This window comes from Phoca vitulina, unplaced genomic scaffold, assembly GCF_004348235.1.
Source record: "Phoca vitulina isolate PV1807 unplaced genomic scaffold, GSC_HSeal_1.0 scaffold94, whole genome shotgun sequence".
Taxonomy (NCBI): domain Eukaryota; kingdom Metazoa; phylum Chordata; class Mammalia; order Carnivora; family Phocidae; genus Phoca; species Phoca vitulina.
Genome location: NW_022589797.1, coordinates 2248377 through 2271175, shown reverse-complemented (window position 1 = coordinate 2271175; position 22799 = coordinate 2248377). Strand labels below are relative to the sequence as shown.

General features: G+C 38.3%; 1 protein-coding gene across 6 annotated transcripts in view; it reads right to left on the bottom strand.

Annotated features, from left to right (window-relative positions):
* FAM205C (family with sequence similarity 205 member C) overlaps window positions 1–22799 on the bottom strand; it is a 112778-nt gene that overhangs the window by 5391 nt on the left and 84588 nt on the right. For 2 of the 6 annotated variants that reach the window (XR_004298419.1, XM_032396730.1), the window contains 2 exons: window positions 20408–20476; window positions 11990–12275 (listed from right to left, as the gene is read on the bottom strand). The exons of 1 other annotated variant lie outside the window; for it this stretch is intronic. Coding sequence is in view for 2 of the 5 variants with exons in the window: in XM_032396730.1 (XP_032252621.1) it covers window positions 20409–20476 (68 nt within the window). In the remaining 3 variants the exon portion in view is untranslated. Of the gene's footprint in view, window positions 1–11989; window positions 12276–20208; window positions 20477–22799 lie in introns of those variants that run through there. 3 more of the 6 variants (XR_004298418.1, XM_032396729.1, XM_032396727.1) reach the window with 3 other exon arrangements.

Below are 22799 nucleotides of genomic sequence, written 5' to 3'. Positions count from 1 at the left end.
CCACAATGGGTGTGGAGCCGACTTTAAAAAAAAATTGTATCTCTATTGATATTCTCATTTTGTTCATGTCTTTTTTTTTTTTTTTAAGTTTTATTTATTTAAGTAATCGCTACACCTCTGCACCCAAGATGGGGCTTGAACTCACAATCCTGAGACCAAGAGTTGCACGATATTCTGACTGAGCCAGCCAGGTGTCCCTCATTTTGTTCATTTCTGATTCCCTTTAGTTCTTCATCTGTGTTTTCCTTTAGCATATATAAGATAGTTGTTTTAAAATCTTTGTTTAGGTGCTCATTCGGTTAAGCGTCTGCCTTCGGCTCAGGTCGTGATCCCAGGGTCCTGGGATTGAGCCTTTCATTGGGCTCCCTGCTCCGTGGGGAGCCCGCTTCTCCCTCTCCCTATGCCTGCCACTCCCCTGCTTGTGTGTGTGCGCGCTCTCTCTCTGTCAAATAAATAAATAAAATCTTTTAAAAATATATTTATCTAGTAAGTCTAATGCCTGTGCTCATTTAGGGACAGTTTCTGCCAGTTTATTTTCCTCCCTTACATGGGCCATACTCTCCTGTTTCTTTATATTCCTTGTAATTTTTTTTTTTTTTTAAAGATTGGGCATTTGTGAAAACAGCCACCTCTCAGTCTTTACAGACTGACTCAATTTCTAATTAGCTGGATAGTCTCTGAGCCTAGGGATAAGCTAAATGTAAAAATTTAAGGTCTTCTCAGGTCTTTTCTGAAGTCTATCTTGGCTGGGCCTAATCATGGCCTTTTCAGTTCCCTTATATGCATAGCCACTTCTGAATGTCTGAGTCACCCCAGCTTCTCATTTGGGCCTTTTATAGTCTATTTTATGTCTCCACTCATAATCTCTTGCCAAATGGGTTTGTAGTCTCCTTGCAGATTTCATGAGTAGCATCTACCTCTTCTCTCTGCATGAACTCCAAATTAGGGGAGATAGATCAGTCCTTTAGGCAGCCCCCAGATAGGTTCGAATAAGGTCTGTTCTGCTCCCTTTGGTTTGAGGAAGGGAATTGGGAATTGGGCTGCCACTCCCTCTAGACAAAAACCTCACCACACTGGGGAAGGGGTGGAGCAAAGGCAAGTAAACACATAATAAAATTTCCTACTGTTTTGAACATGATTTTTTTATTGTACATTTGCTTGGTTGCTATAGACCTTTGACTACTTTCCAGAGTTCCTATAAGGTTATTATAGTTGTCAGTTTCTGGTTGTTTTTTAATGTTTCCATGGGAGAGCAAGGACTTGGAGCTTCCTAGTCCACCACTTTTTTCTACAAATATTGTTGAGCTTTGTTTTGTAATTCAGTTAAATTACTTGGAACAGTTTCAGCCTTCAGGTATTCCTTATAAACTTTATTAGGCAGATCCTACCAACGTTTAGTCCAGGATTAATTTTTACTTACTACTGAGGCAAGGCCTTATTTTATACTCTACCCAATGTCCCATTTATTTTGATGTTTGTTGGAATAGATACTCTAACTACCTCTGTGTGATCTCTGGGTATTATGCCTTTATATCTTTTGTTTTTAAAAAATCCTATCTCAGGTACTTTTCTTACCTGCATATACTGATTAGTCCCCTGCTGAACACTTGAGGGAGACCCTCTTCAGATCTCAAGAGTTCTTTCTCTGTCCAGCCCTTTCTTTTCAGATACTATGCCTTGGCCATCTCTAACTCCTAGCTCCATCTTCTCAACTCATAGACTGTCAAGTTCTACCTGGGTTCCTCCTCACTATACCACAACCTGGGGACTTTGTCCAGGCCATAAGCTGACACCATTGTAGGGCTCACCTCATTGTTTTCCCATCTCTCAGTGATCTCTATCATTTGTTGCTTGATGTCTAATGTCTTAAGAGTTATTGTATATTTTTTTAAAATTTTTTTTTAAGATTTTATTTATTTATTTGAGAGAGAGAAACAGCATGAGAGGGTAGAGGTCAGAGGGAGAAGCAGGCTCCCCGCTGAGCCGGGAGCCTGATGCGGCACTCAATCCCAGGACTCCGGGATCATGACCTGAGCCGAAGGCAGTCGCTCAACCAACTGAGCCACCCAGGTGTCCCAGAGTTATTGTATATTTTGTCTAGTTCTGTAGTTGCTACAGATAGTAGGGTAAATGTGGGCCCTGTTACTCCATCTTGACTAAAAGTGAGAGTCTCAGCAGAGTTGTAAAGTTTTCTTTCTACAGTTCCTGCTTTATTTTAATTAGGGTTTATTCCTATGATTTTATTTTATTTTATTTTTGCTATTAGAAATAAATGCTGTTCAGTTCTATTTCCTAACTTCATAAACAGAATTTCAGTTTATTTCCTTTGACTTACATCATCTGAACACAATAATTTTCATATCTTTCATTCTAATTTTTGTCCTCTTTTTTCCTTGTCTAATTTTATTGGCTAGCATAGAGTTGACATGCTCCTACTTTAATGAGAATGTACATATTGATGATTTTTGCAATGAGACTTTTAAAAATTGCTAGAGATTTGTTTTATATATATATATATATCCTTTCTTTTCAGATATTATGCATATATATATATATATATCCATTATATATGTGTGTGTGTGTATACATATATAAAATGGAATATTACTCAGCCATAAAAAAGAATGAAATCTCACCATTTGCAACAACATGGGTGGAGCTAGAGAGTATTACCCTAAGCAAAATAATTCAGTCAGAGAAAGGCAAATAGCATATGATTACACTCATATGTGGAATTTAAGAAACAAAACAAACAAGCATAGAGAAACAGGCAAACCAAGAAAGAGACTCTTAAATATAGAGATCAAACTGATGGTTACCAGAGGGGAGGTGGGTGGGGAAATGAGTTAAAAAGATGATGGGGATTAAGGAGTGCACTTGTGATGAGCACTGGGTGTTGTATCTAAGTGTTGAATCACTAAATTGTACACCTGAAACTAATATTACACTGTATATTAACTAAGTGGAATTTAAATAAAAACTTAAAAAAATAAAATTGCGTGTGTGTATATGTGTGTGTTGGGTGTGTGAGTGTATAATCATGTTAAGGATTCTATTTTATATACAATTTTTAAAGGTATTTATTCATTTATTTATTTGAGAAAGAGAGAGAGAAAGCACAAGTAGGGGGAGGGTCAAAGGGGGAGGGAGAAGCAGACTCCCCACTGAGCAGGGAGCCCCACATGGGGCTCGATCCCAGGACCCTGAGATCATGACCTGAGCCAAAGGCAGACGCTTAACCGACTGAGCCACCCAGGTGCCCTCCATTTTATATACAATTTTTATAAAGAATAGTTGTTGAATCCACTTCCGATAATGATGGAGTAACTGAACTGCATTATGCCTCCAGTTGTAAAGAAGTACAAAATTAGACAAAATACACACACAAGTTTTTTGGACAGTAGGCACAGTGCACTTCAATCTTTTAGACGGAGAAATGCATGAGGAAAGCTGCATAATTGCCTGAGCTTTCTGCCTGGGGGGTACCCTGTGGACTACAGTGCAGGAAGGTGAGACCCAAACAGAGCACAGTGGTATTGCTGTGCTCTGGAAATAGAGATAAGCATTTCTGGCTTTTGAACTTTTTGTAGCTGTGCAGAAAAGGATCACTGGAAATATGTACAGTGTGTCTTTTAAGTCTCTGGCTGAATGATAATCAGCACATGTATAGAACAAGATTCCGTAAGGACAGCTGCTAGAGAGCTGTGAGCTGAATTTAATTTCTAGAGGTTTTACAGTTCTGTTAGACATAGGAGTCCAGTGGACCAATATGGCGAGAACTCACTGAACATCACTGACACTCAACTGGCTCTCCAGAAGGGCCACACTGTAGAATAGGACTACTCTAGACCTAGATAAGGGCCACTCTAGTCCCACCCTAACAAAAACCCTTAAAAAAAGAGTTATTGATCTGCTTGTAAATTAACTGTGTGCCAGAACAAACCTCAGTATTTTCTAAATGTGAGGCTGAACTACAGAAGTTATAAGATTAGCTTTGAACATCTTCTTGTGGATAAAGTATAGAAGTGCTCAAAGAATCATGAAGACATCAAAAGGGCACAGTAACCAATTTAAAGGTGCTGCCACTGGCCAAGTGTTAGACAATTTGAGCATCAAAACAGTGATAATGGGACACCTGGGTGGCTCAGTTGTTAAGCATCTGCCTTCAGCTCAGGTCATGATCCAAGGGTCCTGGGATCAAGACCTGCATCGGGCTCCCTGCTCCACGGGAAGCCTGCTTCTCCCACTCCCACTCCCCCTGCTTGTGTTCCCTCCTTCCTGTCTCTCTCTGTCAAATACATAAATAAAATCTTAAAAAAAATAATGATAATAATGAATTATATTGAATGAAATAAGAATCAATTAGTTCATACTGATATAAATAAATATGAGAGGAAGGAAAGTTCCTTACAGAAGAATGCCAACTTATAAATATAGAAGGAATGATAATGTTAAAAAGTCTATAATGATTGCTACAACTAGTGTGTGAAAGTTTGAGGAAGAACAGAATATTTTCATAGATTCAGAGTATCTTCCCACAAGTTAAGGCACCACCTTAACCAAATCAAACATCATCAGTATTGGGACAAATAAAATCATATGCCCCCTGATATAATGCACTGAGAAGAACACCGTATCACTTCTGTTGTAGAATGATCAAAAATACAAAACTTGAATCTAATCATGAAGAAACACTGGACAAATGGGGGGATAGTCTTCGAAATAACTGGCCTATACTCTTCTAACAATAAGAGACAAGACAACTAAATGTAATACATGAGGAAAAAATTAGCTATAAAGGACATTAGGAGAATAACGCCATCAGTTTTACTCTTTGGAAATTAAGTTTTTTGGGGGAAAGACTAGGGGAGCAAGAATAGAACAGAGACCATTAAGTATCATTGTCTAGGCTCAAGACTCAGGATGCTACACCTAGTTCAAGCTAGACATGGTTGGAGTTTAGATGGGGTTTTTAGCAGTAGATTTGGTACGAAGTTGTGAAATTTAGGATGTATTTTGGAAACACATCTGGTGGATTGAATGTTGGGTGTGAGGGTAAAATAAGGAATTAAAGGGGCGTGTGGGTGACTCAGTTGGTTAAGTGTCTGATTCTTGGTATTGGCTCAGGTCATGATCTCATGGGTTGTAAGATTGAGCCCTGCATCCTTCAGGATCCTTGCTCAGTGGGGAGTCTTCTTGGGGATTCTCTCCCTCTGCCCCTTCCCCCACTTGCACACACTTGCTCTGTGTCTCTCCCTCAAATAAATAAATCTTTAAAAAAATAATTAAGGAAAATCCCTAGGTTATTATTGGCTTGAGGAATTGGATGGGTGGTGCTATTTAATAAGGTAAAGGCTTGGAGAATATGGATTTTGGGGGGTAGCAGATGAATACTCATATCTGGCTCTGTTTGAGGTGCCTATTACACATTCAAGCAGAAATGTCATGTAAGGAGTTGGATTTACAGGTCTAGAAGTCAGGGTGTAGGTCTCACCTAGAAATATAAACTTAAAAGTCAATAGCTAGACATAATTGAAGTTATGTTGTGTGGCCAGATAAAATCTTGGAGAGAGTATAACTAGAGAAGAAAAGAAAATTAAGCAGGCTAAACAGTTAGAGGTCTGGTAGAGGAGGAAGAGCCAGCAAAGGAAATCAGAAGGCATGGATAGTGGGTTTGAAGAAAAAAGAGAGTATGGTGTTCCAGGAGCTTCCAGAAGAAAGAATTTCAAGATAAGGGGTACAGTCAGCTGTGTCAAGTGCTAATGAAAGGTCTAGTAAGAATAAAATAGAAAATGATCACTCAAAAGATATGAGTCATTTGTGACCTTGACAAGGTCCATTTCAGTAGAGCCATGGGAAAAAAGCCTGGTTAAAGGAGGTTCAGCAAACAATGGGAACTGAAAAAGTAGGGCAAATGAATACAGACAGACGTTAAAAAAATTTTGCTGTGGGGCGCCTGGGAGCTCAGTCGTTAAGCATCTGCCTTCGGCTCAGGTCATGATCCCAGGGTCCTGGGATCGAGGCCTGCATTGGGTTCCCTGCTCCGCGGGAAGCCTGCTTCTCCCTCTCCTACTCCCCCTGCTTGTGTTCCCTCTCTCCCTGTGTCTCTCTGTGTCTCTCTGTGTCAAATAAATAAATAAAATCTTAAAAAAAAATTTGCTGTGAAGGAAAGGCAAAAGAATTGTTTGATAACTAGAAAGAGTATAGGATCAAAGGGTGTGCGTGAGAGAGAGAAAGGAGGGGGGGAAGGGAGGGAAGGAGGAAGAAAGTGGGAGAGAGGAGGGGGGAAGGGAGAAATTTGATAGTACTACCACATGTTAGTGTGTTGATGAGAATGATCTAGATAGGAAGAAATTGATGGAAAGTTGGAGGACTACTTGGTGCAGTTTAGCTTAGAGAAAAGGCATATTATGTGAATACAGAAGGAGGAATATTGGTAGAATTTGTACTGAGAAAATGAGAACATTTCTTTCCCAATTATACTTATTTTCTATATGAAATTATAATTGTTCCTCACCTCAGTGTTAGGGGGAGAGGATAATATAGATATAAAGAAAGTGAGGGTGGGAAATGGTTGGTTTGGGAAGATTTGAGAATTATGGTAATAAATGTAATAAGAATCCAGTCAGCATTGATTTTCTCCTGCAAGGCTCAATAGCTGTGTGAACTAAACAGATTATTTAGTTTGGCCAGAGTGTGACTTTTACCAGGCAAGAATTATGGGCAGAAAAGAGAAGCAAGGGGCTTTAGGTGTTTAAAAAAGACCATTTTTAGTGCTAGGCCATGGACTCTAGGCTGGCTAAGAAAAGCGATAAGGGTGTATGATAGTGAAAAAGTTTAGTCATTGAACTGGAATTCATAATAGCCAAAGGAAAGGAAACAATCAATTGAATGGACAATTAAGTATGCCATATCCATAAGATGAAATATTATTTAGCAAATAAAGTATTGATATATCCTACAACATGGGTGAACTGTGAAAACATTATGTTAAGTGAAGAAGCCAGTCACAAAAGACCACATATTGTATTATTACAATACATTTCGGGGTGCCTGGGTGGCTCAGTTGGTTAAGCATCTGCCTTCAGCTCAGATCATGATCCTGGGGTCCTGGGATTGAGCCGGGCTCCCTGCTCAGCAGGGAGTCTGCTTCTCCCTCTCCCTCTGCTCCTCCCTTGCTCGTGTTTGCTCTCTCTTGCTCACTCTCTCAAATAAATAATCTTTAAAAATAAAAACAAAAATAAAAAGGAATGAAGAAAACTACAAATGGTAAGAATACATGTAAACATATATTTTTCCTATTATTTATATCTCTTTAAAGATAAGTGACTGAACAGAAATAACAATAATATATTGTGCATTTAAAAATATATGTATAAGTAAAATATATGACAACAATACCATAAAGGCATGGAATGGAAAAATAGAAATATACTATTATAAAGTTCTCATACATGAAGTGGTATAGTATCACTTGAAGATAGCTGGTAATAAGTTGTTTTTTTTTTTTTTTTTTAAAGATTTTATTTATTTATTTGACAGAGAGACAGAGAGAGAGGGAGCACAAGCAGGGGGAGTGGCAGGCAGAGGGAGTGTGAGAGGGAGAGGCAGGCTCCCCGCCGAGCAGGGAGCCTGATGTGGGGCTCGATCCCAGGACCCTAGGATCATGACCCGAGCCCAAGGCAGTTGCTTAACCAACTGAGCCACCCAGGCGCCCCAATAAGTTTAATAGTTAAACTGTAAACCCTAACATAACCACCAAAATAACAAAAGTATTTATAGAAAATCAAATGAGATCAAATGGAATCACAGAAAACACTAAATTCAAAAGAAGGCAGAAGAAAAGAGGAAAAATGGAACAAAGAACACAGAAAGTGAATAGTAGGATGATAAGCTTAAAACCAACCATATCAATAATAACAATTACAATAAAAAAGCAGAGGTTGTGTGGTTACAAAAGCAAAACTGAATTGTATGCTGTCTATAAGAAGCAGATTTCAAATATAAAGACAAATCTGCTAAAAAGATAGAAAAAGATAAACCATGCTAACTCTAATAAAAAGAAAGCTGCAGGGGCGCCTGGGTGGCTCAGTCATTAGGTGTCTGCCTTCGCCGGCTCAGGTCATGATCCCAGGGTCCTGGGATGGAGCCCCACATCAGGCTCCCTGCTCTGCAGGAAGCCTGCTTCTCCCTCTCCCACTCCCCCTGCTTGTGTTCCCTCTCTTGCTGTGTCTCTCTCTGTCAAATAAATAAATAAAATCTTAAAAAAAAGAAAGCTGCAGTGGCCATTTTAATATTAGACAAAGATTTTACAACAAAGGGTACACAGATAAAAGTCATTTCATAGTGCTAAATGGGTTAATTAATCAAGAGAACATAACAATCCTAAACATTTATGCTCCTAATAACATAGCTTCAAAATAAGTAAAGAAGGACTGAATGAGAAATAAATCTATTATATTCAGAGATTTTAATAAATGACAGAATAAGTAAAAAAAGTCAGTAAAATATAAAAGGCTTGAAAACTGCTACCAATTAATATAAATGTCAGTTATAGGAACATTTCACCCAATAACAGCAGAATATAAATTTTCTTTAAGTGCACATGAAACATTTACCAAGATAGAAAATATTCTGTCATAATGCAAATCTCAATAAATTTAAAAGAATTCAAGTCATACACAGTATGTCCTCTGATCACAATGGAATTAAATTAGAAATTAAATTACAGAAATACATCTGGAAAAGCACCAAATATTTGAAAAAACAACACATTTCTATATAACTCATCAGTAAAAGGAAAAATCAAAAGGAAAATTAAAAAGTATTTTGAACTGCATTTTAAAATATTTCTGAATGAAAATTAGAATAAAATTTGTGGGGTGCAGGGAGAAAGAAATATACAGTACTAACCAGTTATATGCATAAAGACTCAAATCAACAATTTCAGGTTCCGGGGCACCTGAGTGGCTCAGTCAGTTAAGCATCTGCTTTCAGCTCAGGTCATGATCCCCGGGTCCTGGGACGGAGCCCCACATCGGGCTCCCTGCTCAGCGGGGATCCTGCTTCTCCCTCTCCCTCTGCCTGCCACTCTGCCTACTTGTGCTATCTCTCTGTCAAATAAATCAATAAAATATAAAAAAAACCAAAAAAACAAAAAACAATTTCAGGTTCCACCTTAGAAACAAGAAAAAAAGAGCAAATAAAATTCAAAGTAAGCAAAAAGAAGGAAATAATAAATATGAGAAATCTATAAAATAGAAAATAGAAATACAATAGAGAAAATTGATAATTCCAAAAGCTGCTGCTTTGAAACAATTAATAAAATTGATAAACTCTAGCCAGACTGATCAGGAAAAATAGAGGATTGAAATTACCAATATAAGGAATGAGGGAGGTGACAGTACCACCAATCTTACAGATAACAAAAGAAATAAGAGCCTATTATGAACAACTTTATGCCAATAAACTCAACAACTTAGATGAAAATGACAAATTTCTGGAAAAATGCAAACTACCAAGGCTCACTTGAGAAGAAGTAAACAACCTAGTAGCCCTGTATCTATAAAGGAAATTGAATTTTTAGTCAAAGACCTTCCCACAAAGAAATCTCCGGCCCAGGTGCCTTCATTGGTTAATTCTACTAAACATTTATGAAAGAAATGATACCAATTCTCCACAAACTCTTTTAGAGTAAAATTGAAGAGGAGAGAATATTTACCAACTTGTTCCATGAGACCAGCACTACCTGGATGCCAAAACCAGACAAAGACATTACAAGAAATAAAAGTACAGACAAATATCCCTCGCAAGCATAGATAGAAAACTTTAAAACAAAATTTATCAAATTGAAACAAAAAATATATAAAAAGGATAATACATCATGACCAAGTGGGGTTATCCCAGGAATGCAGAGTTGGCTTAACATTTGAAAAATCAATTGGTGTAATTCATCATATTAACAAACTAAAAAATAAAAACAATATGATCATGTCAATAGATGTAGAAAAGACATTTGACAAAATACAAGACGCATTCCTGATTTTTAAAATTAACAAACTAAGAAAAGAATTCTGCCAGCTGATAAAGGGCATCTATGAAAACCCCACAGCTAAGATCATAGTTAATGATGAAAGACTAGATGCCTATTCGCTAAGATTAATAATAATACAAGGATATCTATTCTTAGAACTTCTATTCAGCATTATTTTTTTTTAAAGATTTTATTTATCTGAGATAGAGCGAGAGCACGAGCAGGTGGAAGGATAGAGGGAGAGGGAGAAGCAGGATCTCCACTGAGTAGGGAGCCCAACGTGGGGCTCAATCCCAGGACCCTGGGATCATGACCTGAGCTGAAGGCAGATGCTTAACGACTGAGCCACCTAGGTGCCCCTTCTACTCAGCATTGTACTAGAGGTTCTAGCCAGTGCTATGAGGCAAGGAAAAGAAATAAAAGGCATCCAGTTGGAAATAAAGAAGGAAAATTGCCTTTATTCACAGATCATGATCATTTATGTAGAAATCCTGTGGAATCTGCAAAAAAATAAATGCTAGTAGAACTGTATCAATGGGACGCTTGGGTGGCTCATTTTGTTAGGCGTCGGCCTTCGGCTCAGGTCATGAACCCAGGGTCCTGAGATCAAGTCCTGCATCAGGCTCCTTGCTCAGCACGGAGCCTACTTCTCCCTCTGCCTACCACTCCCCCTGCTTGTGCTCTCTGTCTCTCTCTGACAAATAAATAAATAAAATCTTTAAAAAAAAAAAAAGAACTGTATCAAAATCCTGGAGGAGAACATAGGCAGTAACCTCTTTGACATCACCCACAGCAAGTTCTTTCAAGACACGTCTCCAAAGGCAAAGGAAACAAAAGCGAAAATGAACTTTTGGGACTTCATCAAAAAGCTTCTGCACAGCAAAAGAAACAGTCAACAAAACAAAGAGGCAACCCACAGAATGGGAGAAGATATTTGCAAATGACACTACAGATAAAGGGCTGGTATCCGAGATCTATAAAGAACTTCTCAAACTCAACACGCAAAAAACAAATAATCACGTCAAAAAATGGGCAGAAGACATGAACAGACACTTCTCCAAAGAAGACATATGAATGGCTAACAAACACATGAAAAAATGTTCAACATCATTAGCCATCAGGGAAATTCAAATCAAAACCACATTGAGATACCACCTTACACCAGTTAGAATGGCAAAAATGAACAAGGCAGCAAACAACAAATGTTGGAGAGGATGTGGAGAAAGGGGAACCCTCTTACACTGTTGGTGGGAATCCAAGTTGGTACAGCCACTCTGGAAAACAGTATGGAGGTTCCTCAAAACGTTAAAAATAGAGCTACCCTATGATCCAGCAATGCACTACTGGATATTTACCCCAAAGACACAGATGTAGTGAAAAGAAGGGGCATATGCACCCCAATGTTCATAGCAGCAATGTCAACAATAGCCAAACTGTGGAAGGAGCCGAGATGCCCTTCAACAGACAAATGGATAAAGAAGATGTGGTCCATATACACAACGGAATATTACTCAGTCATCAGAAAGGATGAATACCCATCATTTGCATGGACATGGATGGAACTGGAGGGGATTATGCTAAGTGAAATAAGTCAAGCAGAGAAAGACAATTATCATATGGTTTCACTTATATATGGAACATAAGAAATAGCATGGAAGACATGAGGAGAAGGAAGGGAAAAATGAAGGGGGGGAAATCAGAGAGGGAGACAAACCATGAGAGACTATGGACTCCAGGAAACAAATTGAAGGTTTAAGAGGGGAGAGGGTGGGGGGTTAGGTTAGCCCAGTGATGGGTATTAAGGAGGGCACGTATTACAATGAGCACTGGGTGTTATATGCAAACAATGAATCATGGAACACTACATCAAAAACTAATGAAGTACTGTATGGTGACTAATATAACATAATAATAAAAGAACTGTAAGTTAATTTAGCAAGGTTAGATATAAATAAAGCTGGTATATAAATTCAATTGTACTTCTGTATATTAGTGATGAACAACTGGACATTGAAATTAAAAAAATACCATTGAAAAGAGCATAAAAACATGAAATATGGATAAAATTCTAGCAAAAATGTACAAGACCAATGCACTGCATCTGCAATACACTGCTGAGAGAAATTAAAGGATACCTTAAAAAATGGAGAGCTATACCTACCTGTCCATCAATCAGAAGACTCAAGATTATTATGAGGTCACCTCTCCATGCTTGAGAAATTGACATGCTCATTTAAAAATTCTGGAAATACACAGGACCCACAATAGCCAAAACAATTTTGCAAAAGAGTAAAGTTTGAGGATTAATACTAAATTACTTCAAGACTTATTATAAAGCAACAGAAATTAGGATAATGTGGTATTAGTATAAATATAGACAAATAGATCAATGGAACAGAATAGAGAGTTTAGACATAGACCCACTCATGTATGGACAGCCAATTTTCAACAAAGGAGAAAGTCTTTTCAACAAATGGTGTTGGAATAATTGGTTATCAATGTCCAAGAAAATGAATTTCAATTCCTATTTCATGCCATATACAAAAGCTTATTCAAAATGGATTGCAGATCAAATGTAAAGCTTAAAACTATAAAATTTATAGAAAACATAGAAGAAAACCCATGAACATGAGTTAGGCAAAAATTTCTCAGATATAGTAATTCCAAAAGTATGATCCATACAAGACAAAGGGGATAAATTGTATTTCATCAAAATTTTAAAACTTCTGCCTCTGAAAGACAATGTTAAGAGAATACAAGTCATATAGTGGGAGAAAATGTTTGCATGTCATCTATCTGGAAAAGGACTCATACCCAGAATATATAAAGAACTCTCAAGACTCAACAATAAGAAAGCAAGCAACCCATTTTTTTCCCCAAACAACACAATTTTAAAAAGAGGAAAAGATTTAAACACACACTTCACCAGAAAATTTGTGAGGCACAGGAATGTTGTATCCCAAGGCCTTTGCCGTACTGCAGTACATACATTGAAAGCCCTGGAACTTATCAGAGTTTCCCCACTTCCTGTCTGTATTACTATTGCTGCATAACAAATTACCGTAAAACTTAGTCAGTTACACCAACACATATTTATTATCTCATGCTGTCTATGCGTCAGGAATCCAAACATAGCTTAGTTGTATCCTCTGCCTCATGGTCTCTCATAAGGTCAAAATCAAGGTGTCAGCCACGAGTCTGCAGTCTCATCCAAAGTTCCAACTGGGGATCTGCTTCTAAGCTCACTCAGTGGTTGTTGGCAGAATTCAGTTCATTAGGCTCTTTTGGACTGAGAGCTTTAGTTCCTCACTAGTTGTTTGCCACAGGCCAACCTCAGTGGGGTGGGCCTCTCCAATATGACAGCTTCATAAAAGTGTGCACATTAAGAAGGCAATAAAGAGAGCTGGCTGGCAAGATGGAAGTAATAATCTTTTGTCACCTAATCATGGAAAGTGATACCCCTCAATGTTGCCATAATCTGTTGGCCAGAAGCCTGGTACTCAGGAGGGGATTATACAGTGCCATGAATATCAGGAGACAGGGCTCAACAGGAGCCATCTGAGAGACTGCCTACCACACTAGTCACAGGAAATCCAGTTCTCTAGGTCAGTTTATTTTTAATTTCTGAAATCCAAGGACATATTTCCTTCTTATTACTTTAACCATACGATTTCCAATCAATTCTTTGAGCTAATGATAATTCTATGTGAAAGTAGGTTTCCTTGCCTATTTCTACCCAGCACCCAGTCTGGTTTCATACTACCTGAGCCACAATGTGGGAGAGTGGAGGGGTCTCTGTAGATCTATGTGCCTGCCTTTCTGTGTACTTTACTTCCTTCTGGAATGACTGTTCTTTATCCATCGCAGAAACTCTTACTTATCTTTCAAGATTTAGCTTATGCAACATCTCAAAAAGCCTTCCACTTATGCACCCTACACACATATACTCATACTGCATTCTACAGGCTGAGTGAGCTTCCATTTGTTCATTTTGCCAACATTTATTATGAGGCTGATGTGTGCTTGATACATACTAGGTTGCACTCTGCAAATGTTTGTAGTATCAAAAAATAAGTTAATGGTGGTAAACAGGATGTAATGAGTACATTAAATAGGACAAAATCTGTGTTTCCTGGGTCCAGAGCAGAGAATAGGGAGTGCCTGTCCATCTTGCTAGAAAGTTCTGCCTGCTAAGTGCAGTCATACCAGCCAGTCACTGATATGGCATATTCCTTAACTATTGCTCTGCTTCTGTGGGAAGCCAGCACTGTAGCCTTTCATGAAGATTCACCCAAGGCCCCCAGAGGCTAAAGATCATGCCATAATTTTGTCCCCATGTATGTTAGAGCTTTATGGGCTTTCAGTAAATATTAAGCAACAGCAGGATCTCACAGATGCCTCATTCTCTTGAGCTGACTCCAGGAAGACTCAGTTTCAGTCCTTGGAAACCCCAAAATGACTCAGTTAATTTAGGGTGGCCATATTTTCTGGGCTGACTGAAGCTAGTGCTGCTGTACTGGATAAACAAGGGTAAGTGGATGGGGCGCCTGGGTGGCTCAGTCGTTAAGCGTCTGCCTTTGGCTCAGGTCATGATCCCAGGGTCCTGGAATCGAGCCCCGCATCGGGCTCCCTGCTCCGCGGGAAGCCTGCTTCTCCCTCTCCCACTCCCCCTGCTTGTGTTCCCTCTCTCGCTGTGTCTCTCTCTGTCAAATAAACAAATAAAACCTTAAAAAAAAAAAAAAACAAGGGTAAGTGGAGGGACACTGAATCTACAGAGATGGAAACTAAAAATAGCACACCAAATCACTCTGGCTAAGAATAGGCTCCAAAAGCACTGTGGTGAGGTGCTCCATTCCTAAAGCAACAGCCAGTGACTGGAGAACAGGCAAATCACTTAAGACTTGGATTTCCTCAAAGAGCAGGAGTCTCATGGAGGGGTAAAGAGACTTTTTTTCATATAAATTCACAATTTATTTCTTTATTTATTTTTATTATATTCAGTTAGCCAGCATATAGTACATCATAAGTTTTTGTTGTGGTGTTCAACGATTCATTAGTTGCGAAGAGACTTGTTGTTGTTGTTTTGGTTATGTTTAGAGTCTCCTCGGTGTTAATAACAGCCAGATGTGCAGTGAGTTCAGGGTGTTGTTATGTGCATTCTACATTTTTTTACAGACCCTAGTTCTGTTGGTTTTCCACTTTCTATGTTAGGTATATGGCTTTCCCTGAGGCTCTCACACAATCATTCAGGCACATGCTTCCAGAAGCCAATTATCAACCACTCTGAAAATTTTCACTGTTATGTGCAGATGCTGCTTGTGCTAAATTTCTCCAGCTCAAACCCAGGACAGAAGAGATGCATTTTGAAGCTTCCTATACATGCCTTTGGGGCAGCTGCCCTCCTGTGGGCCAGGTCACAATGCCCTAGGACACAACATATATGCAGCAAACTTTTGACTTTGGTGTTTTGGTCTCTCTTTTATCATTGTGGTTATGGAAACTGGCTAAATTCCACAATTTTGTAGCTCTGCCCTGTGGTCAGAGAAATCACTTGTAGCTACTATATAATTGCCTATTTTCACCCCTGCTAGCCCTGAATCATCATTCAGGCTCTACCTCTGGAGAAGCAAAGTAGATGTGATGAGCTGGTACCTGTGTATTTTCTAGAATTGAATTTTTAAATTTTGTCTGATCAGTCTCTCCGGTCCATTTTGAGGAAAAGAAAAAGTACTGATACCATGATCTCAAACATGTTGCCCAGTCATTGATGCAACATTCATTCAACAAAGATATATAAAACACATGCTTTCTGGAAGGTAGCAAGAATCATCTAGATCTGTTTACCTCTCTTCTGATCTCAGTGAAAAGTTGGGGCTTTCTTTTCCACCTTTTGAGCCCTCTTTGGTTGCTTCCACCTGTCCTTCCTTTCAGAGGTTTCTTTTGCTTTGTTTTTGCCTAATGAAGCCCTCTCACTTTTCAGGAGATCATTGTTATTTACTTTCTCAGTTATTTAGCTTTATGGAGAGAGGTTCCTAAACTGCCTTCCAATTCCCTCTCTCCCTTATCCTGATGCAGAGCAGCACCCCTCCTCCCACTTTGCCCTTATAAATGAGCAAATTCTCTGCAGAGAATATACATATTTTATACACATATAAACACACAACCCAGTTGCCATGTATATCTTAGTACCTTAGAAAAACATCTAGACAGACTTTTTGGCTGCAGCAGTACCAAGGAAAGATTCAGGTTGTCATCTGCTTTCATTTCCTGTAGTTCAAACAACCAGATGGTCCTATACCTTTATACCTTTTTGTCTCTCTGATTTTGCTCTTCTCCTTCAAAATTGAATTCACTATATAAACTTTAGAATCATATTTTTTTGGAATATTTTTTAAAATTTAAACTCAATTTAATTAACATATAGTATATTACTAGTTTCAGAGGTAGAATTTAGTAATTCATCAGTTACATATAACACCTAGGGCTCATTCCCTCAAGTGCCCTCCTTAATGCTAGAATCAGTTTATTGATATCTATAAAATAACTTGCTGGAATTTTGATTGGAATGCATTGAATCTATAGATCAACTGGGAAGAACTGATGTCTTGATAATGTTGAGTCTTCCTTTTCTTTAAAAATGGAATATCTATTTAGTTTTTAAAAATATTGTTCATTAGAATTTTGTAGTTTTCCTTATATACCTAGGAAAGCAATGGACTTTTGTATATTAATCTTATATCCTATAACCTTGCTATAATTATTACAGTTTTGTCAATTTTTTGGATTTTCTACATACACATTCATGTTATCTGTAAACAAAGATAGCTTGATTTCTTCCTTCCCAGTCTGTATACTTTTCATTTCCTTTTTGTGTCTTATTACATTAGCTCTCCACTCATTTGTTTTTAACTGTCACTAACCACTACCACTTGTTTCTCTGGAAATTCAAGCTGATTTTTTAAATTTCTCAAGTATTCCATGTGCACGTTTTGGATATTTGGGAACACTCACTTTTAATCAAGGTGTCTTTTTTATCCATTTTAATTTTTTTTCAAATTTTACTTTTTAAATTTTAATTCCAGTCTAGTTAACACACAGTGTTATATTCATTTCAGGTGTACAGTATAGTGATTCAACAATTCCATATATTACTCAGTGCTTATCAAGATAAGTGTACTCTTACGAACCATGAGAGACTATGGACTCTGAGAAACAAACTGAGGGTGTTAGAGGGGCGGGGGTGGGGGAATGGGTTAACCTGGTGATGGGTATTAAGGACGGCACGTACTGCATGGAGCACTGGGTGTTATATGAAAACAATGAAGCGTGGATCACTACATCAAAAACTAATGATGTATTGTATGGAGACTAACATAACATAGTAAAATCAAATTTAAAAAAAGATAAGTGTACTATTAATCCCCTCCACCTATTTCACCCATGCCCCCACCCACCTCCCCTCTGGTAACTGTTTGTTCTATATACTTAAGAGTCGTTTTTTGGTTTGTCTCTTTTGCTTTTCCTTTGTTCATTTGTTTTGTTTCTTAAATTCCACATATGAGTGAAACCATGTAGTATCTGTCTATCTCTGACTGGCTTATTTTCCTTAGCATTATATTCTCTAAATCCATCCATGTTGTTGCATATGGCAAGATTTCACTCTTTTTATGGCTGAATAATATTCTGGTGTGTGTGTGTGTGTGTGTGTGTGTGTGTATGGTATATGGTACATATATGGTATATGGTACATATATGGTACACATATATATACCAATATATATACCACATCTTTTTTATCCATTCATCAATTGATGGACAGTTAGGTCCTTCCATAATTTGGCTCTTATAAATAATGCAGCTGTAAACATAGCGGTGCATGTATCCCTTTGAATTAGTGTTTTTGTATTTTTTTTTTTTTAAAGATTTATTTATTTATTTATTTGACAGAGTGAGAGAGCACAAGCAGGGGGAACAGTAGAGGGAGAGGGAGAAGCAGGCTCCCCGCCAAGCAGGGAGCCCGATGCGGGGCTCGATCCCAGGACCCTGAGATCATGACCTGAGCCGAAGGCAGACGCTTAACCATCTGAGCCACCCAGGCGCCTCGTGTTTTTGTATTCTTCGGGTAAATATCCAATAGTGTGATTTCATAGGGTAGATCTATTTTTAATCTTTTTGAGGAATCTCCCTACTGTTTTCTGTAGTGACTGTACCAGTTTGCATTCCCACCAACAGTGCAAGAGGGTTGCCTTTTAAAACTCTCATTCCTTGCCAACACTTGTTGTTTCTTGTGTTTTTTATTTTAGCCATTCTGACAGGTGTGAGGTAATATCTTATTGTGTTTTTGATTTGCCTTTCCTTGATGATGAATGATGTTGAGCATCTTTTCATGTGTCTGTTGGCCATCTGTGTGTTTTCTCTGGAGAAATGTGTGTTCATGTCTCCTGCCTGTTTTTAAATTGGATTATTATTTTTTGGGGGGGAGTGTCAAGTTGTATAAGTTCTTTATATATTTTGGATACTAGCCCTTTATTGAATATGTCATTTGCAAATATCTTCTCCTATTTGGTAGGGTATCTTTTAGTTTTGATTGTTTCCTTTGCTGTGAAGAAACTTTTTATTTTGATGTAGAACCAATAGTTTATTTTTGCTTTTGTTTTCCTTGCCTCAGGAGGCATATCTAGAAAAATGTTGTTATGGCAGATATCAAAGAAATTACTGCCTGTGCTCTCTTATAGGATTTTTATGGTTTCAGTTCTCACATTCAGGTCATTAATCTATTTTGAATTTATTTTTGTGTATGGTGTAAACAAGTGGTCCAGTTTCATTCTTTTGCATGTAGCTGTCCAATCTTCCCAACACCATCTGTAGAAGAGACCAAGGTGTCTTTTGTATATAAGTTTGATCCTCTCCTCCATTAACCATTAAAAATTTTGGCCTCATTCATTAAGCCTAGTTCTCGTGTCCTCACAGTTTACTCTCAAAATCGAAGCCATATCAATTCAAAATGATGAGATCTTGTTTGGATTTTGCTGTTTTCTTTTATTTTACATTTTCTGCCTTTAGAGAGGGGAAAATGTGGCTAGGAAAGGAGCCATCTCAGGTAAAAGGAACAGAAGTGCTCTTAGAGTCTGGTCAGGGTTGGAAAGCGTTGGGGTATTTGGGTGTTTTTCTGGGAGGAAGATGTGGAGGGGTGTTGTGTAGGGTTTTTTTTTTTTATTTCTTTTACTGGTAGATGTCCACTTTAGTTCATTGAAATTCCTTTAAAGACAGTCTCCCAAAGCCACTGTAATGACATGATTAACAACTGAGATAGCTTAATAGTGATTCTTGTTATCCTTATAGAGAATAATGGTTATAGCAGGACTACAGTGTATTAGGAGGTGCCTGTAGTTAGTTTGCTGATACAATATTAATGAGTCAATTCACTTAAAGTGTAACTCCCCTAATTGGCTGGCCTTTGTTCAATAACTCTTATTATGTTTGTCTGAAAAAGCCTGTAAGAACTAAATGATTACCACTGATTTTCCTCCAAGGAATAATTCTTGAAAAGTTAAAATTTCAAGTATGTTTATTCTAGGTCTTTGAACAAGTGTTTCTCAGTTTTTAAAATGTAAACATTTTATGACTGCTCCCTAAAACTTCTAATACAACTTCTGGGAGGGGGCTTCCCCAAACTATTTAGAGAGCTGGTACCTTCTGTGTCTTTCCAAGAAGAAAAAAGATACTGTAAACCTCCACTGTTTTGTAGTCTATGTTTACAAAAAAAAAGGGGGGGGTAATGTGTTTTAATATTTGTCTTCCAAATATAAATATGTATATTCTAATTAATGCTTTTTCAATCCACTCATTTCTCTCCCTCTTCTTGGAGTTTCTTATAGACACCTCCCACCTGCCCAGGATCCATCCAGTTCACCATTTAAGAATCATTGCTTTAGACTTTGTATTCCTGTTGAGATTGTTTCCACATTTTAAAAAATATTTCATTTATTTGAAAGATAGAGATAGTGAGAGAGAGCAGGAGCAGGGAGGAGAGGAGAAGCAGGCTCCCCGCTAAGCAGGGAGCCCGATGTGGGGCTCGATCCCAGAACCCTGGGATCACAATCTGAGGCGAAGGGAGATGCTTAACCGACTGAGCCACCCAGGCACCCCTATTTCCACATTTAAATCACTAAAAACAATGGTCCAATAAATATTCTTTTGTATATATTCACAGGTCAAAAAGGATCAGCCTCTCATATAGAGTACGTTTTTTTTTTTTTTCAGTCAAAGGTATATTAGTAGCTGTCCATCTGTTAGACCTTCCAACCACACAGACTCTTAAGACAAGCTTGAGAATTCTGTTCTTGCACCACAGAAGTCAAGGGGAAGGCTTACCTTATACTCCACAATGTTGTCCTTGTCTTTTAGAGGTAACCATCTTTAAATCAAGACAAAAAGGTAGTTCTGTAATCAAAAATGTAAAATTATCCTAAGGCTGTGTTTCTCAAATTGTAGGTCCAGACTCATTGGGAAGTCATGAAATCATCTGAGAGAGTCACTATCAGGGCTGTCTTAATGAAATAAGATAAAAAGTATAGAAAATATCAGGGAACATCACGTGTAGTAAAAGTAGGACTGTTTCACAAAACTTTGGGTTCAGGTCTAGATCTACGAACACGTGTTTATAACTGTGTATATACAGCTATATTTCTTGCTATGGATCACAGTAAAAAAAGAATTTGATGGGGCACCTGGGTGGCTCACTTGATTTCAGCTCAGGTCATGATCTCAAGGTTGTGAGATTGAGCCCCACATTGGGCTCTGTGCTGGGTGTAGAGCCTGCTTAAGATTCTTGAGAGAGAGAGTGGGAGGGGCAGAGGGAGAGGGAGAGAGAATCCTAAGCAGACCCCATGCTGAGCACACGATGGGGGGGTTCTCAATCCCAGGACCCCGAGATCATGACCTGAGATGAAACCAGGAGTCAGACGCTTAACCAACTACACCACCCAGGTACCCCAATATTCTGTCATTTTTATATTTTACTTTCACCTATTCCCTACCACCTCATTCTATCATCATCATCATCATCATTAATATATGGTTATTTTTGGTAATATTTACATACATTGAAGTGTACAAATTTTAGCTGTATACTTCTGACAAAAGGATATTACAGTATAGAACATTTCCAACACCCCAGAAAGTTCCCTTGTATCCTTTTTCAGTCAATGCCTAACCTATAAGAAATAATAACTGTTTTGATTTTTTTCACCTTAGTTTTTCCTTCTCTAGTTAGTGTGTTCTTTTTTGTTATTGCTGAATAGTAATCCATTGTGTGAATGTAACACTAGGTTTTCATTTTTTACTATTGTAAATAAAGCTGCTATGAACATGCCTATACAAAAAAAACCAACAACATTCTCTCTCTCCCCCTCTCCTTCTGCCCCTCCCCCACTTGTGCACGCTCTCTCTCCAAAAAAAAAAAAAAAAAAAAGTAAAATAAAAATCTGAAAGACTTACCACAAAAGTTTTCTGAGAAAAAATGTGGCCTTGGAAATAATAATTGACCACGAGGAAGGTCCACAATCCAGTGAAGGATTGTGTGTCAGGTTTTTTTAAAAAAGATTTTATTTAGGGCGCCTGGGTGGCTCAGATGGTTAAGCGTCTGCCTTCGGCTCAGGTCATGATCCCGGGGTCCCGGGATCGAGTCCCGCATCGGGCTCCCTGCTAGGCGGGGAGCCTGCTTCTCCCTCTGCCTCTGCCTCTCTCTCTCTCTCTCTCTGACTCTCATGAATAAATAAATAAATAAAAAAACATTAAAAAAATAAAAAAAATAAAAAATAAATAAAAAAAAATAAAAAAGATTTTATTTATTTATTTGAGAGAGAGAGCAAGTGGGGGGAGGGGCAGAGGGAGAGGGACAGAGAATCCCAAGCAGACTCCACGATGAGCAAGGAGCCCATCATGGGGCTCAATCCTAGGACCCTGTGATCGTGACCTGAGCCAAAACCAAGAGTTAGCAGCTCAACAGACTGAGCTACCCAGGCTCCCCTCTGTTTTTTTTTTTTTTTTAAGATTAATTTGTTTTAGAGAAAGAGAGAGAGAACACACATGAGAGAGCACGGGGGGAGGGGCAGAGGGAGAGAGTCTCAAGCAGACTGCACACTGAGCAGGAGCCTGACTGGGAATTTGATCTCACGACCCTGAGATCATGACCTGAGCTGAAACCAATTACATGCTTAACGACTGCACCATCCAGGTACCCCACCCTTGCTTTTTTTTTCTTTTAAGATTTATTTATTTGAGAGAGAGTATGCGTGATAGCACAGGGGGGAGGGGCAGAGCAGATTTTTAAATTTTTTGTGTATCGTTGACACACAATGTTATGTTTCCAGTGTACAACACAGTGATTCAACAAGTTTATGCCATGTTCACCACAAGTGTAGCTACCACCTGTCCACATACATCACTATTACAGTATCATTGACTATATTCTTTATGCTGTATCTCCCACTCCCTTCACCCATTTTGCCCAACAACCCCACCTCCTCCCCTTGGGAAACCAACAATTTGTTCTCTGTATTTATAGGTCTGATTCTGCTTTTTTGTTTATTCATTTTTTTTATTCCACATATTAGTGAAATCAATGGCATTTGTCTTAGTCTGCATTATTTCACTTAGCATATACCCTCTAGGTCCATTCATTATCTCAAATGGCATGATCTAATCCTTATTATGGCTGCATAATATTCCGTTATATATATAAGGGATGTGTGTGTGTGTCTTC